The sequence below is a fragment of the Etheostoma cragini genome, chromosome 5 (genome assembly GCF_013103735.1).
Source record: "Etheostoma cragini isolate CJK2018 chromosome 5, CSU_Ecrag_1.0, whole genome shotgun sequence".
In the NCBI taxonomy this organism is placed as follows: Eukaryota; Metazoa; Chordata; class Actinopteri; order Perciformes; family Percidae; genus Etheostoma; species Etheostoma cragini.
Window position 1 is genome coordinate 18,730,928 of NC_048411.1, and position 17,820 is coordinate 18,748,747.

The 17,820-nt window shown below is 42.3% G+C and overlaps 2 protein-coding genes across 5 annotated transcripts in view; one reads left to right on the top strand and one right to left on the bottom strand.

Moving 5' to 3' along the window:
• Positions 1–17,820, top strand: part of dock5 (dedicator of cytokinesis 5) — a 48,216-nt gene that overhangs the window by 24,814 nt on the left and 5,582 nt on the right. For 2 of the 4 annotated variants that reach the window (XM_034871321.1, XM_034871324.1), the window contains 19 exons: positions 32–117; positions 511–667; positions 819–859; positions 941–1,031; positions 1,151–1,270; positions 1,541–1,630; positions 2,161–2,265; positions 2,732–2,873; positions 4,255–4,336; positions 4,435–4,519; positions 4,696–4,782; positions 4,872–5,048; positions 6,022–6,105; positions 6,193–6,330; positions 6,560–6,732; positions 6,928–7,072; positions 7,213–7,372; positions 7,588–7,706; positions 7,840–8,020. In XM_034871321.1, the coding sequence (XP_034727212.1) occupies positions 32–117; positions 511–667; positions 819–859; positions 941–1,031; positions 1,151–1,270; positions 1,541–1,630; positions 2,161–2,265; positions 2,732–2,873; positions 4,255–4,336; positions 4,435–4,519; positions 4,696–4,782; positions 4,872–5,048; positions 6,022–6,105; positions 6,193–6,330; positions 6,560–6,732; positions 6,928–7,072; positions 7,213–7,372; positions 7,588–7,706; positions 7,840–7,944 (2,187 nt within the window). In that variant the 3' untranslated portion in view covers positions 7,945–8,020. Of the gene's footprint in view, positions 1–31; positions 118–510; positions 668–818; positions 860–940; positions 1,032–1,150; positions 1,271–1,540; positions 1,631–2,160; positions 2,266–2,731; positions 2,874–4,254; positions 4,337–4,434; positions 4,520–4,695; positions 4,783–4,871; positions 5,049–6,021; positions 6,106–6,192; positions 6,331–6,559; positions 6,841–6,927; positions 7,073–7,212; positions 7,373–7,587; positions 7,707–7,839; positions 8,021–17,820 lie in introns of those variants that run through there. The other 2 variants (XM_034871323.1, XM_034871325.1) reach the window with 2 other exon arrangements.
• LOC117945030 lies at positions 15,023–16,000 on the bottom strand. The gene has a single exon (XM_034872267.1). The coding sequence runs from the start codon at positions 15,998–16,000 to the stop codon at positions 15,023–15,025; it is 978 nt and encodes a 325-aa protein (XP_034728158.1).

A 17,820-nucleotide genomic window follows, 5' to 3' on the forward strand; every position in this document is an offset into this window, starting at 1 on the left:
GTTTTCCTAAATTCCCCTCTTGTCTTTGCAGTTTGAGAACGAACTGATCACAAAATTGGATCAAGAGGTAGAAGGAGGCCGAGGGGATGAGCAGTACAAAGTCCTGCTGGAGAAAACGTAAGGCTGAGCAGCGGATCACAAAAACAAATTATTGGATTGTACTAAAACAACTTTTAGAGTGAAAGCACTCTAAAAGTAGTTTCAGTACTACACACTGCTCAAAAAATCCTTCTAGTCTGTGTGATAGGGAATTCACATAGGAGTACTTCTAAAATACAACAAAAGCATTTATGATTGTGTTTTTGAAAAAAAAGTCCTCAAGGAGCCGAGGCAAGACAGGCTGTTAAGAATTGTAAGCATCCTCTAATCAATAGAAACCCCTCTGTAACAGAATGTACAAGATTTTGATGTGCTCGTCAGGAGAAAAGGCAGGCTCTGACATACTGATTAACTGGAAACGCACATTCATTTATTCATTCATTTCTGTATGTATTTATTTTTGATTTGCAGGTTGCTGGAGCACTGCAGACGCCATAGATTCCTGTCCCATTCCGGAGAGGAGCTGGCTCTGCTGCTGAGCAGCCTGCTGGAGAATCTGCTGGCGTACCGCACCATCACGCATGACGAAAGCCCCGAGCACCGCATGAGCTGCACTGTCAATGTGCTGGTACGCCCTGTGCCTATATTTACAACAGGGTTAACCCTGTTTGTGCATGTATATAAAGCAATCACATGGGCTGTTCTGCAAATTGCTTCTAAGAAAACGTTTTAAAGAGTGTGCAGTTGAGGTTCTTTCAGCTTTTTTTTCTCTCTTGTAGAATTTCTACAAAGAAAAAAAACGTGAGGACATTTACATCCGGTGAGTAAGAAAGAGGCGCGGAGCATCTGGTTCTTGGATCAAAGGATTAACTGGGTCTAACTATTGTGCTCTTGTAACCAGGTACTTGTACAAGCTGCGAGATTTGCATCTGGACTGTGAGAACTACACAGAGGCGTCCTACACCATGATACTACATGCTGAATTACTGGAGGTCTCGGACACGTCAGCAGTTTTTTTCCCTGGCTTGTTTGAGCTATTTTACCCTTACTTGTATTACAATGCTTCTAAATGTTCACCTGAATGTTGATTTCTGGTCATTTGCTTCCTCAGTGGTCTGACAAACCCTGCGCGCCTCATCTTATACCTGGACATGGGAAGCATGTATGGACCCAACAGGAGCTGAAGGAGAGGCTGTTCCTAGAGATCATTTCTTATTTGGACAAGGGCAAGGTGAGTATTTACTGCTCTGCATGTGAGCTGATGTCACAGGATCAGCATTGTGAAAGTTGTTTGGAAGTTACTTAAGCCCTGTGGTGCGTCAGTACTCAAATCTCTCACTGGCTGCCACCTATCGACTGTCTTCCCTTGAAGCCACGTGGTGGGGCTTTCACAGAGGACAGCTGGGTGAGCCAGATGGAAAAGACTTGGTTGTGCGTTCTTGTGTTGGTATGTTTTTGTTGTATGTCCCCTTTTAACTAAGCAATGCACTTGTCTTCTCAGATGTGGGAGAAAGCCATTGAGTTGGGCAAGCAGCTGGCCAAGATGCATGAGAGCCATATGTTTGACTTCATGGAGCTGAGCCAGTTGCTGGTAAGAGGACACATGCCACCCCCAAAACCTAAAAAAAAAAAGAATCATCTTTGTAAGCCGATATGAAAACAACTTCAACCTAGATGATTTTATTGTCAACGCCTCATTAGAAGTAGTGGACAGGACCTGTGTTTCAGCTTGTGCAAGGATGAGGGTAGTTGGTTGAGGAGATGGAGAAGAGGTGTGTGTGTTTGTGTGTGTGTGTGTGTGTGTGTGTGTGTGTGTGTCTCTGTCTGTCTCTTTTCCACAACTCGTTTGCACCCAGATAGTGTCTGCAGATGCTGTGGAGTTTGATTGTATTATGAAGAAGCTATTTATAAAGTCTCTCAGCGTTAGCTATTTAGTATGATCGTGCTCCAATAACTGTTTCTCATAATAACAAACAGAGAAGATGACAGCAACCACATTCATGTTTTGAAGATGTTATTAGATTTAATTTATAAGCAAAGTTTTTTATTTTGTAACCACTTACAGACTAATAATAACACACTGTGTATGTTCTGCAGACTTACCATATTCTTTGTCCTCAGAAAAAACAAGCCCAGTTCTATGAGAATATCATGCATGCAATGCGGCCACAGCCGGAGTACTTTGCAGTGGGATACTATGGCCTTGGATTCCCTTCTTTCCTCAGGGTAAGGATATATTTACCTACATCAGTAATTAAAGCCTTAGAGAAACCATCATGCACCATGCTCATGCAATGATCTGGCTTTTTTTTTATATTATTTTTTGGGGCATTTTAGGCCTTTAATGGACAGGACAGTTGAAGTTATGAAAGGGGAGAGAGAGGGGGAGTGACATGCAGCAAAGGGCCGCAGGCTGGATTCGAACCCGGGCCGGCTGCGTCGAGGAGTAAACCTCTATACATGGGCACCCGCTCTACCAACTGAGCTATCTGGGTGCCCTAATCTGGCTTTTTTAAACATTTCCCAGGCCAATGTGGAATAAGGTTATTGGCTTTTTGATGACACAAGAGTATATCAGAATTAATACAGTCCTGTCACGGCAATGCAAAAAAAACAACACCTCTCATATTTCATAATTCTACCTATTTATTGAGTTTCATATGTTGTGTTGCACACAAATTTTCTCCTACAGAACAAGATGTTCATCTTCCGAGGCAAGGAGTATGAGTGGCTTGAAGACTTCAGCTTAAAGCTGCTCTCTCAGTTCCCCAATGCAGTACGGATGACCAGCACTTCGCGCCCTGGAGACAACATCAGCAACTCCCCTGGACAACGTATCCTTATTAGAGCTGCCCCAAAAATCTGACTGGAAACTACATGAACCTGCATAGTTTTCCTGACCCAAGTTTTTGAGCAGATCCCTATTTAAAAAAAAAAAAAAAAGAAGAAAAAACTTAATCCCCATTGCTTTTATTTACCCATGTTTGTAACAGCCGCAACACACCGGGCGCGAATAGCAATGTAGCACAGCTATTTTCATTTTGGTGCCCATGTTATCTAATCTGTCCGCTCATACCGGGCGCATGGTGTCTGCGTCGGCCCGCGCGCTGCAGCAATATTTTCAGCGTTTCCTCTATTTCTTGCATGAGACACTAGCGCATGTGTCAAGCCAGGCAGGTGATCAGATACAGGAAGACCACAATGCAGCCGGATACTTTACAAAAAAATAAAAGATCTAGGTTCATGGTGATTTTGGCTTGATCTTCTCACAGCGAGACATGCAATCAGCAACGAGAGAACGAGACACATGCACACACAACCACACACGCATGCACCGCCACATATAGGCTACAATTACCACAGTTTTCCCCCACTCATCCTGTTTCTTCTAACAGAGAGAGAGAGTGAGCCAAGAGGAGAAGGTCGCTTAGTGACCGGCGCATAGAAATACGAGTCCAGTGTAAATGGCCAGGCGCACAATCAGGCATCTATCTACGCTACGCGACACTTATGCGGTGTTTGTTCAAGCTGTAAGTTGAATAGATGTATCCAGAATATAGGGGTCACACACATCGGTGCAAAGCCCCATACATTATTAATTACATTACACAGACTGTAAGGTCTGCATTAAAATAACATCGGGAACTTTCTGCAAACCCGACCCGATTCATGCCCTGGGGGATTTTGAGAAATTACAGCCCAGCCCAATTGGATTTGGGCGGAAAATCATAGCTTTAGTCCTCATATGATGCTCAAGGAAAGGCAACAAGGTTGAAAGTGGATGAATAGTCATGAAATGAAATGAAAAAGTTATGAATAGGATGAATTGTAAAAAATGCAGAGTATTTAAATGTGTCTGATACTTAGGTTCATGCTGATATCTTTCCCACTGACATTCCCAGCCTCAGCTGTACTTATTTCTTGCTTATTAGCAAATGTTTGCATGCTACTAAAGCTTTACTAAAATGGTAAATACGGTTATACATTATATCTGCTAAACATCAGCAGCATGTTAGCGTTGTCATTGTGAGCGTGTTTGCATGCTGACGTCAGCATTAAGGACATGAGCCTACTAAGTACAGCCTCACAGAGCTGATGGCATGGCTGTAGACTTGCTCGACAATTTCAGAAAAAGAAGTAATCTGATACAATGAAACTTTGCTTTGTCAGCTCCTCCACACTATTCCCGGTCTTACCCTTAGCTGAACTTCATAGACATCCAGTGCTTTACTGTCAAGCCTGTTCTCACCGTGCCACACCAGTTTAAAGACAAGGGGGTTCCAGAGCAGATATTAAAGTGCGTAACGGAACACTTAAAGGCTGATTTATCTTCTAGTGAACACCTTGGGATTTATAGTTCTCTGCTAACTCACTGCTGTCCCTGTTCTTTTGCAGCTATTACAGAACCAATGAAGTGGACAAGTTCCAGTATTCCAGGCCCTTCAGGAAAGGTGAAAAGGACCCAGACAATGAATTTGCTGTGAGTATTTTTTTAATTTTATTTCAAAGTACTAGCTCATATGTGTAAGCACACATCCATAAATACTGGGAAAAAAATACAAACAACCCTGTGTCTGTGCATACCTTACTCTGAAGATTAATAAACATTTAAATCTCACCTTTTTAATATTTATTGATATTTATTCTGCCCCACAGACCATGTGGATCGAGAGAACAACGTTCATTACAGCCTATCGCTTCCCGGGGATTCTGAAATGGTTTGAAGTCAAATCTGTCTCAGTGGTAAGAAGCCAACTTGATGCCATGTCATTTCTTCTGTGTCTTTCACATTTACAAAAAAACGTCAAATTCATATTATTCTCGATGTGCAGGAGGAGATCAGTCCTTTGGCGAACGCCGTGGAGACCATGGAGATGGCCAATGAAAAGCTAAGTAACCTGGTGCAGCAGCAAGCCTGCGATCGCTCGCTGTCCATCAACCCGCTGTCCATGATGCTCAGCGGCATCGTTGACCCTGCTGTCATGGGCGGCTTCTCCAACTATGAGAAGGTTTGACTTCTTTTGTTTTGCAAGCCAGTTTTTTAGTTGAGTGCACACATACACAGATAAATACAGACAAGGAAGACGCTAAGATTAAAGAGCCCCCAAATATGTACCACTGTCTGAATCCTTCTGTACTGCACTGTGTGTCTAGAGTTCAGCTGTTTGCTGAATCGGGGTCAGGTTGAAAGTTCTTTTATTAGGAATAAGCACTTGAGTTGGAACATCTCGTTTTCGAGGGGGGGACAAAATATACAGTACAATCAAAATTAGACAAGACAGTTAAGAAAACAACAGCACCAAACAAGCAAACAAAAACAAAGAGAGTAAAAGAACAGAACAATACATATCGCAGGAAAAAAGGCATCACAATCAGGCGGTTGAGTCAGAGTAGGAATTAAATTGAAAATGAGTAATATGGTCAGTGGTAGATACAGTGATATAAAGGTGTTTTGGGCAGGGTCACTTAATTTTGTAATAAGAGGACATGGCATTTTTGAAGGAGTGGAGAAATAAATTGGATTGAATATTTACAGGTAGGTTATTTCAATCCAAGGGTGCTGTAAAAAAATTATGGCACTCTCATCTGTTGAATTGGAGAACGCAGGAAAAAAAACTGTTGTGGCTGGGTTAGCTCGGTTGGTAGTGGGGGGGTTTACTCCTAAGCACAGCGGCCGCGGGTTCAGCTCTGACCTGCAGCCCTTTGCTGCATGTCATTCGCTCTCTCTCTCCCTTTTCACAATAGATACATCATACTGTTAACATGCAATAACGTGCGTGATTATGCATTTGTAAATTTCATTTATCTTTAACGTGAGTTCTGGCTAGCCTCAAGCCTTTTCTTAACTACAAAGTTAAATTCATAAGGGAAGTGCTGTGACCTCTTTGTCATTCTGTGGAAACCTGTTGATTGTTGATTGTTGCTTGCAGCTATATTTTTAAGAGTTTGTTAAAAAAGCTGCCCAATTTCCATCCCCTGTAGGCATTCTTTACAGACACCTACATCCGAAATCACCCCGAGGACCACGAGCGCATTGAGGTCCTTAAACAGCTCATCGCCCTGCAGGTAAATCCTTCCACCGTCATTGTCATTGAAACTGGCTTCAAAGCAGAACACATTCTGTGATACTTAAGTGCCCGTCTCCCCCTCCAGATCCCTCTGTTGGCAGATGGGATTCGCATCCACGGGGAGAAGACGACGGAGCAGCTGAAGCCCTTACACAATCGTCTGGTTACTTGCTTCCAGGACCTTCGGGAGAAAGTGGAGAAGCATTATGGCGTCATAACCTTGGTGCGTTGCCAGCCACAAACTCAATTTAATGTAAGAGGGTGCCAGCTTAAGCTATTGGCCCTCCTGCCTTCTTATCAAACTCTTCTCATTCAAAGCAGTGTGCACGTTATTAGCGCAGGACCATAAATCTTCCTTTAGTCAGTCCATTGCGACCCGAGTTTTGCCTGTCATTTTGCTCCTCCCCTGCCAAGATTCCCCGATGATGCTTAATCTCATTTGTGTGTCCCAGCCCTGCTCTCTCACCGAGAGGAAGAAGAGTCGCGTGGGCTCGGTAGTGATGCCCTACATCCTGTCCTCCACCCTGCGTCGCATGTCTACTGTCTCAACCCTCTCCAACTCCTCCTCAGGCCTCTCCAGCGGCTCAGCATCCTCAGACGGACCCTCCTGCATTTCCTCCCAACAGTCAGTCCCCTCGCATCCTCTCCTTGCTTCCTTTGTCTACCTTTCCCCCTTTTCTGGTTTTGTCTGACATTGTGTTGCCATCACTACAGTGACTGCTTTCTGCAAACAGTTTTTCCCCCGTCTCAAATATAAAAATCTCTTTGATTGGACATCTTTCTGCATCTCTTTCTTCTGTCCCTGATCATTCACAAGCATTTCCTTGTTGTCCCGTCCCAGCAATCGCAGGACCTCAGTTTTGTCCCGCTCTGAGGAGGACAACAGGATTGCTCGAAAGAACAGGAAGGAATGGAGCGTAAGCAAGTCCCAGGTTCTGATGGAGAGAAAGTCCGACGCAGACGAGGTAAGGCGCTATATATATATATATACATAAAAAAAAAACACAATCCTAATATTGAGTTTCTGCTACTTAGTTGGGAATTTGGAGTAGCTCCATTATGCTTGATTTCCTGCTATATCTTTGTTTTCCGGTGTTAATTTCAGACTCCTCCAGAGAAGCAGCAGAGACCTAAGAGTTTACAATTAGGAGATCGACGGCTTACCCTCTCCCTGTTCCAGGGCGTTTCATCCCACCTCAGCTTATCAAACCCTCTCAGCCCGCTACCTGCCTCTCCACACACACCTTGCACGCCACGCAGCTCCAGTATGTAGCTACTGTTCTGACAAACATTGCACTGCATGTCATAATTTTATTTTCTGTTAAAAAAATATGCCTTGTATACAAAAAATGAAGAATACCATGCCTGCTAACCTTGTGTAAGCACATTTTGGTCTATAGCCCTAATCCGGTAACACACACGCACACACACACGCACACATATATGCTGAAACGCTTTTCTTTCTTCCCTCCTGTGGTAGGTTATTCCTCGCTTGTCAGTGACAATGATGTCAATATCATTGACACCCCAGGGACCCCCCCACCCATGCCTCCGAAGAAACACCCGCACGAGATTGACAACCCCGGCTTCTCTTCAGAGGTACATCTGCTTGGAGAAAATATCACGCTCTCAATGATGCATATTTAATGACGTTGTAAACGTTAAAATATTCTGTTTTTTTTATTTTTCATTTGAAGTCCTAACATGAACTCTCGTCTCTCCTTCTCCACAGTTCACTCCTCCGCTGCCAATGAAAATTGAGAGCAAGCCTCCTCCGCCACCTCCGAAAACGCGAAAGTCAATGTTCCCGACATATGAGCAGACCCCCCCGCACTAAGACTACACCTCCACACAGGCTTTAAAGTGACACAAATTCTGTAATCTGGCTGTGATTGTAGCGCAGACTCATTGCAGAAACAACACAGTGAGGTACACATGCAGGACCTTCTACGTGGGATGTATGCAAGATTTTCAACGGGGAAAAAAATCGTCACTAATAATTCCAAGCAATCCTTTGTTCTCAAATTTTAGCTGATGTTTTGTTTTTAAGCCGCAAGAAAGAATTTATGTGGGTTTATTTTTGTAAGAGGGTACTACTGCACAAAAATATATGATTTTGGGTACGTAACATAAGGTCACGACAGCCTTAGATTGAGTGTGTGTTTTAAGAGGTAATCAAACAGTGATTTGATGCTTAAAAAAAAGAAAAGTTAATTAGTTGTACACACTTCATGAGTCGCAGGGTAAAGGAATGACCAATGCTGCAGAATTTAGCTTTTATATGCTGGAGTGACACTGGATGACTTCTTTTCCCCATAAATGTTTATTTCGTATTTGAACAAGAAAACGCTGCATTGGACACAAGTCAAACTTGATCAAGAGCAAGGAATACAATGTACAGAATGTAACTTTGTTTGAAATGTAGAGATTTCGTGTCCGACGATGGTGGTCAGTAATGTTTTGATCAAACCCATTTCCCCCCACCGCAATGTTTCAGAGACACTGGATGGCATTAATGAATGTGTTGCGGATTATGCATTTGTTTTGATGTTTATGTTGAACTGAATACTTTAACTGATGCTTTCAAACTGCATCACGTTGATGTTTGATTTCAGTGGAAGTACGTTTTTCTTTAAAGGGATAGTTTGACATTTTGGGAAATGTGCTGTCTTGCCAAGAATTGGATGAAATGATCCATACCACACTTACAGTGGAGCTCATGAGTTTATGAATCCATGTCAAAGTTGACTAAAGAGAGAAATTAATAAATCATCTGTTGGAAATTTGTCTTAATGCCTTACTTTTAAAAAAGAAAAACGGAAAAATTCAACTTTTAAGGACACATGTATTGTAAATAATAAAATAAATGCTCTTCCTTAAAATACGGGCGTAAGTATACACACTACTAAAGGCCAATTATTTAATGGATCCAGGATACTATGAATCTTGATAAAGTTCCTTCTGCCTTCCGCCCCCAAATCATCACATGCCCTTCACCATACCTAGAGTTTAGCATGGTTCTATTTAAGTTAGCCTAGTTTGTTATCTGGTTTGATTTGCATTGAGAGATTATTTTATGTTAAGTACCCCCAACTCATGAGCCCCACTGTACATCTGTATGGTAAATATGTAGCTGGAGCCAGTAGCTGCTTTGCTTAGCTTAGTGTAAAGACTGGAAACTGGAGTCAACTGCTAGCCTGGCTCTGTATTAAAGTAAAAAAATCTGCTTACCAGCACTGGAGCTTACAAATTAACATGTTATATCAAAATTGTATGTGGGGTTTCACACAAGACCTTGTTATGCTAAGCTAAGCTAAGCTAACTGGAGGCTGGCTCCAACTACACATTTACCATACAGATCTGAGAGTGGCATCAAACTTCTCACCTAACTCTCACCAAGAAAGTAAATAAGTGCTCTTTACAACATTTGGAACTAGCCCTCTGAAGAATCCTATACACTGTATGGTACACACATAAATACCTTTTGAAGTTCACTTTAGTTTTATATTTCAGGTCTTAGATTTCCTTTTTTATCAATTCATTATTGAAGTGTAAATTCTTTCACTGAATTTTAATATTCACATTATTTTGCACACCTAGTGTGTACATAGATGGTTTATTTGTATGCAGCATTAATTGAGGTGTATTACAACCTACCGCTTTACTGTGCGCTATTTAAATATTTTACAAGAAACAACTCTATTTTAGTACCCTCAGAGTGCTAAATCTATGCATGTATGCTGTTTTGAAAATGATCAAATTGAATCCATAATTAAGTGTTTAATTGACAGATCTTAAATTGTTTTACAAGGGATTCACTTTTTGTACACTACGCATTTCCTAACCAGCATCAAATACATTTTATACAAACAATGCCTCAAGAGATACATAATGATCTTTTTTATGAACAAGCTGTTGACTGAACAAAAATAAAGAAATATTGAAAGACCAGCAAACTGATTGTTTTTAGAAAGGCATCTTCATCTCCTTACCACAATCCTGTCAACACAGTGAATACAGATTAGTCTCTGTGCCCTCCTCCTTGTTAACTTGGCACTCACACAGATACTCATTTGGATGCTGATGATAGGGTGAAAAATTACCCATTCAAGCTCAAAACATCTGACGAACTGGCATTCAACTGTTGATTTGTGCATTTCAAATACAATGCCCGTAGGTGTTGGAAAACGAGGCTTCTTTAGCTCATGCTAATGCAAGAGCTAAAAATGCATGGAGTTTATGAGGTGTTTATGGGAGTTGTTTGATGGGTGCTGGTCTTGCTAATCTGGATTGTTAATGTCCTGTTCCTTCCTGTCAGATAATGATGTATGGGATAACGCTCTCCCTGCAAGTCTCTGGAGCAAAAAACCATTTGAAGTGATTCACCCATGCAAGGAGAGCAGCGTTGACACTGTCAGGTTTTTCTGGAGGCACAGGAACATCTCCAAGGAAAAAATCTCCATACAGTAGACATGTGTACAGCTTCATGCTTAATGGAATCTGAAGACATAGATCACAACGGTCCCGTTCCTTTCATGTACATCGTAGATGTCTTCCCAGCTTTCTCTCAACTGACAATATGCCAATGACACATTTGTGTCAAACTCTAAGTTATACGGCGACTGAGGTCACACATACACACTCACACACACACACACACAGTTTCCATTACCTTGAGACTCAAACAAAGACTTAAAGGAAATTTCAGTTGTTTTTTGCCATACTTCTTTAGGGTCGGTTTTGGCTCAGTGTTCAGAGCGGTTGTCTGCCAATCAGAAGGTTGGCAGTCCCATGTCGAAGTGTCCTTGGGCAAGACACTGCGCATCGGAGCGTGAATGTGTGTGAGTGTTTATCTGATGAGCAGGTGGCACCTTTTACTACTTGTACCCTCGGCCACAGTGTATGAATGTGTGTCCAATGTGAATGGTTCCTGTACTATGTGGAAGCGCTTTGAGTAGTCGTTAAGACTAGAAAAGCGCTACATAAATACAGTCCATTCACTTCTACTGCATAGACTGTATAAAAGCTCCACTACAAGTCACAATATGTATCCGCTACTGTGACTTTTCAGATTTTTATTTTACATTAAAAAACATATAACTTAACAATACATTTTTAAAGATTGAACCAGAGGTAACAAACATTTTGATGATGATGAGTGTCTAGTTAGGACCACTTGTCGAGTTTTTAGTTAGCAGTTCCAAGAAAGACATTTCCTCTTCTCTAAACTTCCCACATGGTTTCAATTAAGCAACTGCTGTTTGAGGCCCAAACTGGTAATAAACCCTGGCTGGTCAACGGCACTCCTCTTTACTAAGCTAGGTCTATTTCGCTGTAGTGTCCAGGGTGCAAACTACAGGGAAGCTAGGGGAGCTCGACTCCCCTTAATAAGACATGGGCTCCCCTAAGAAAAAGTGATTTGAGAAATTTTAGGGGGTTTTACTAAACTGTGTAGCGATCACCTGCTGCTAGCACACCTACCGCCGGGGTGACAACGCAAGCAGAAGCTGAAGAAATAATGTCTGCTCTGGCTGAAGATGGTGTTGGTAACAACTCGTCAGAGGCCGGTCACGATCCTTACCCCTCTTGTTCTGCTCTCCCGTTAAATTGGAACAGCCAGCAGTGGAGAGACTGGAAGAGCTGATATACATGGCTGTTCGTTAAAGGACAATTCCCACACTAAATGAACCTAGGGGTTGATAACACATATGTACAGAGTTGACTGTTAGCACCACACTTCCACGTGAGCATAATGAGGGTCCCTACATCTAAACCGAATAAATTGAGAACTTTGTAAGTGTAGCTAACAGTTTATTAAAATAGATATGTTTGTATTAAAGAAGAGTAGAACTACAAACGCCCTGCTTGAGCTATGTTACTTGTGACTGGTTTTACGGCGTTCGTGGTTCGACTGATAATGGCTGTTTTCACAAGATGGCGCCTGCCTGGGTATGCTGTATAATGGTAATGTCTTTATAAACTATCTTTTTAATAATCTGTCTGTACACTTACAAAGTGCTTTGATTTACATGTAGGAACCCTCATTGTTCTACCGTGAAAGTGTGCTGCAATTTTTAGCCTGGTTAGTGGTATAAAATAGTGATTTATTTCTACTCTGTGCCCCAAAGACTAGCATTATTTAGCGTCATATCAGCGGTTTGCGCTAGCTTGTTTCAAGCTAGAGACGCATTCGATTAAAATATTCGACTTTGTATACCGTACACGTTGTTAACCCCTACGTTCATTTTGCACCGTAATTTACCTTTAAAGCACTCATATTATGCTCATTTTCAGGTTCCTCATTGTATTTTGAGGTTGTACCAGAATATGTTTACGTGGTTTCATTTAAAAAAAACAAAAAAACCAAAATGGTACTACACATTGCTGCAGATCCTCTTTTCACCATGAGTGTTTGGGTTTCTGTTTAAACTACAGAGTGAGATATCTCATTTCTATACTATCTTTGTTGGGAGTTGCACATGCGCAGTAGCTAAGTAACTCTTGCTCCAACGTTGGTCAGTTCTAGGCAGGATTAGCTGGGAGACTGTTTCTAAACGAGGGCACACTTGTGGAATACCTGCAGAGCAGAGACATGTAAGTAGTTCTTTTGTAGATTATGGTGAACTAGTGTGTGTGGTCGCAGTGTTTTGCCTTTGAGAACGAGCTAACATGCTAGCCCAAGCATGTTACAGTTAGCCACCTTGTCTCGGCTTGTGACGTAGAAAGCCAGGCAGATTTTGAACAACTCACATGGAGACTGAAGGCAGAGGACATTCAGAAACCCGTATCTCACTCAAAACAGCATGGATAGTTTTTTTTCCAAGTTTATATGCATTTGGAAGCACCAGAGACGCTAAATAACACCTCAACCTTGGGGTGCATTCCAAAAAGAATCATGATTTTTGTGGAATCAATGGTATCAGTAGTGTGTGTGGGTGAGTAAAAGATGAGTGGATAAACAATGAATGCAACAGAAGAGGTGAAACAGACCCAAAAGAGGAGATTTGGTGCCAAGGAGAAGGCAGAGACAGAACAATGAGACATGACTTGCTTAAATAACCTTGGTTGAAGCCTACCTAGGTGTCCACCAATTAACCAACGGGCCTTCCCAAACTGCCAGCTCAGCCAGGAAAGCCAAAGAAGCCAACAGCAGTCAGAAAAGGGGTTGTAACAAACACACGCTGATGTTTTGTTAATAGACTATTTGTGGGTGGTATACATTTCTGTCAACAAAGTAGAATAGGGTAAAACCTGTATAGTGCATCGACTTGTAGCTGTTATGTTTCTTTGTAAGTCATTGTAAGTCGCAAGCGCATGATTGGCCAGGATCAAGTTGGCTGAAAATCTGTCTGAACCAACTGGAAGGGGACCAGATGTATCTGCCAGAGCAAATAAAATATGATTTTTTGTTTGTCTGGTTCTCAGGCCACCTGTTTGAATGAAATACGTGGATATTCATAAAGTTATGTTTTCATTAGTGTATAATTCACCTGAGACTAAGAATGATTGTGTTTTTGTTAGCTTAGAATGAGCCCTTCATATGTACACGGGGAGCAGGTCTTCTTCCAAGTTGCTTGCCGTGTTGCACTGCGTGTTTCAACAGTAGCCCAGAATGGACAAACCAAACATTGGCTCTCGAGAGGTCCTTTTACTTTTTTTACGTTACCCAAGGGGCACCGTAGATTCTGCTAAATGCTTGGAAAAGGGAATTTAGAGAAGGCAACCTCAATCTGCAATCTACAACCTCACCGCTAGATGTCACTAAGTCCTACACACTGGTCCTTTTGTAAAAAGACCTTTGTACTTTTTTAAAATTTTGAATGCAGGAATTCTACTTGCAATAGACATTTTCTTTAACATTGTTGAATTGGTACTTCTACTTAGGTAAAAAATCTAAATACTTCTAACATCAGAATAATATTATTGTATTATCCATATTGTTTTCGCCCCTGCCACACCAAACCCAAGTCCCTCCAATAGAGATTGAAATTCAGGGGAGGGGATGCAAATCAAGGCCTTGGTACAACTTAACTCCCCCGCATCAAAGGACGATATGGCCTTTTTTTTTACTTTGTCCAGTTAGCTGCAGGATGGATCTTGAGCCTCTGTGTGGAGTGGGATTAGCTGTACTATTGTATCTCTGCTTTGAACCTCACTTGGTGATGCCAGGGGGTGTAAACTAATGGAGCATTGCAAAGAGGTCTGCTGCATTTAAAAAAGAAATTTACACAGGGTGAGCTTGCTGGGCATGAGGCATGAGTGCACTTTTCAGGAACGCCCAGCTTCTCTCACACACACACACACACACACACACACACACACACAGTTGCAGTCACACACATTCAACCCTGGGAGCTGTCCAGTACAGCACACTTCTGTTAAGGACCAATGAACAGGTATACAAAAAAAGGTGCCGATTATAAGTGCTTTCCCCCATGAAGTTTCTTTTTGCTCCCCAAACCGTTGCAGGAATTTGGACTGGCAGCCTTCCAGTTCTTGTTGTCCCTATGCACAGTTCAACTACCTGCAATCTGACTGAGGAAAAACTCTTAAAACATCTGTGATGTGTATTTTTTTAACATTTCTAGATGGCTATGTATTCACATTATGTCCAAGCAACCTCCTTGGGGATCTATCTTACAGGTCTGACTATTATTTTTTCTACTGAAATATTAATATTCATAGGAACAGCTGGTTACCTTGCTGCTGTGATCTGTGCATCAGTTTACGAGCTCTACTCTGCCTGCTCAAGTAAGACATTTTAATGAAGGACGATAAAGCCGGACACTAGTCCTTATTGAAATTGCAAGCCAAAAAAGATAAAAGAATAGGTCACGGCAAAATGTTTTAACAAGTTCAGACAATGACCACTTGATTTCAGCACAAAGACCTTCAAGGAGAAGGTAATTGGCTTCTCAGGTGTGAACTTTTGCCGCAGCACTGGGTTTTACCTTTTGTTCAGGCACTTTCAGACAAGCCAAACACGGATATATATCCAGGCAGACATTCAATTCATGTATCAGAGCTTTCCAGAATGTCTTTTTCCCGTAGATCAGCACCGTGGCGGTGACAGTCGTGTAGATGGACGTGACAAAGAACATGAGCATGATGATATTCTCGCTGTTCACAATTATCTGGTAGTTGACATACAGGTCGACCGTGAGGCAGAGGATGAAGACGGCCACTAGAGATAAAGCCATCTTGATCACCCTCATCTGGGTGCCCAGCTTGGGCCCGTGCGCCGCATTGGTGCTGGCTTTCATGTGACGGAGATGGATGGCAAGGTGGACAGAGATAGAGATGCAGCATTTCACCATGAGCACCCCAGGTAGCACATCAGCCAGGATCAGAAACATGGCTTGGTAGATCTGAATAGAGGACGTGTTGGGCATTAACACTCCACAGTCTCTGTTGTCTAAGGTGAAGTTGCCAGAGGTAAACACGAAAAGCATGGGCATGCAGGTGCCCAGGCCGCACAGAGGGATAAGACAAACAGCTAAGGTGACGTGCCTGAGGATGGCGGCCTGGATCTGTGTGTAGCAGTGATTTGGTGTGTGTACCAGCTTGGTGCTGTAGTAAAAAGTGAGAAAGCTGGTGTCCCACATGATGGTGAACTTGAGGCTGTGGATTAACAGCATCATGACGGCGTAGGGCATTGCAGCGATTTGGCACTGACTGTCCAGCTTGTACATGGTCATCCAGAAGTAACAGAGCAGCTGGTGAGCCACGTCAGCCACCGACAGAGCCAGGATGATGGTCTCACACGGAGTCCACTTCTTGTTCTGCCTGTAGTTCCACAGACTCACCAAGAAGATGTAGCCATTAAAGAAGATAGTCGTGACAGCAACCAGACCTGTCAATACCCAGAGGGTCAGTTTGTTCACCCCCAACATAATGACAATGATTTTACCCAAACACAACTGCAATGTAAACCTTAAGGAGAATAACTTAATCTTAAAATCCTTCAATGTGGCACTTGGCAGTCTGTGTGGGGTACTGAAGTGTTAATGTAATTACACACACACTCCAAATCAGAGGATTCTTCATTTGTGGTTCCACAGAATCAGTCACAGTTTGTTGCTGTCACCGGGGTCTGGGGAAAAGATTCACACATTTAGCTTTTGAAATGAATGAAACAAAATCCAAATTGAATCAGTTCAAATCTTCTGTAGGGGTTAAGAATATACATGAAATCTACAATTTATGCCAATCTTACAACAAACGAATTTTCAAGCAGTTCCACTGTTGCAGGCAAGTTTCCAATATCCAAATGACATATCATAAGGCTTGCTAGAGTTGGGGCGTGTTACCATCGTCTCAATCGTTTGGTGTAAGGTAGTCATAAAACTTGGTCCGAGCTGTTTTTAGTCAGTCTCTTCACCGGTTACCAATTGCATCTGCTCAAAGACACTTGTACTTGCATACAGGGCCACGAACGGATCAGCCCCAGTTTACATCCAGGACATGGTCAAACCTCTTACCCCAACCCACCTACTCCGCTCTGCATCAGCCAACCTGCTTGCGGCCCCTTCACAGGGAGGGAGAACTAATCACCCAACAAAATCCAGGCTGTTTGCTCTCCTGGCTCCCAAATGGTGGAATGAGCTCTCTACTGACATTAGGATGGCCGAAAGCCCACACGTCTTCCACCGAAGGCTATAAACACACCTCTTCCTGCTACACCTCGGATTAAAACTGAAAAGTCTTTGCACAGTCCTGTAGTCTATAATTAAAACCTCAGTGACCCATGACAAATTGTCTTTAGATCTGAGATGGAGTCAGACTTTAGTCTTTTCAAACTCTTTTCACAGTTTACTAGGCTATGGTATTGGCATATATGGTCATGCAGAACAAAGTATGTTATGTGTAGCTGATGCCTACCATACAATAAAAGACACAAGAGTTTGAAAAGACTGACATCATCTCACATCTAATGACAATCTGCCATAACGTCACTGAGGTTTTAGTCACAGACTATAAGATTTTCCTACCAAGACTTAAAATCTATGACAATACCAAACACGTTGGATTTTGCCGGAACGTCAAGACAGGGAAAAAAAGACTGAATTGAGCCAGCTCGGTCCGAGTTTTATCACCACCTTACACCAGGCAATTGAGACGACGAGAGCGTCAGACATCCCTAGCCAGATTTGATTCTGATATTGGTAATTTGTATGTGACAGTGGAATCACTTGAAAAGATGTTTGGTGTAAGGTCGGCATGAGGTTACGAGGTTAGAGCATTTAGTTTAAGAAACATCAATTTTTTCCTCAAATAAACCTACCATGGGTTGGATGGACTTCCAATGCCTGCTAGTTGTACAATACGCGGTTTGACCTAATACCCTCGGTTGCAGTTGAAGAATCCTTTTTTTTGGTCTTGTTTATCAAGGCTATAATCCTAGACCAAATTCGTCTGCAGGATGCACACAGAAAAGCAACATCCTTGGATTCATGACTTCCTTGACTAGGATTAATATATATAGTCATTAGATTTGCATGAGTTATGACCACAGGTAGTGGTGGCAGTGTATTTGCATGTAGGTAGGGTGGGCAGGATATCTGCTCATTATAAATATCCAGGGCCTTTACTGTATGTCGATCAGTGCAGCATGACAGCTCAGCCAATCCGCAGACCACACTGCACCCAACGCCGCATGCAAATGGATGTTCCTGCAGCTCGGCCAACATATTTCCTAACACCAAACCGCACC

Excerpts from the sequence above, each read along its gene's own strand:
- LOC117945030 (XM_034872267.1), bottom strand. The coding sequence starts at position 16,000 with ATGTTGGGGGTGAACAAACTGACCCTCTGGGTATTGACAGGTCTGGTT.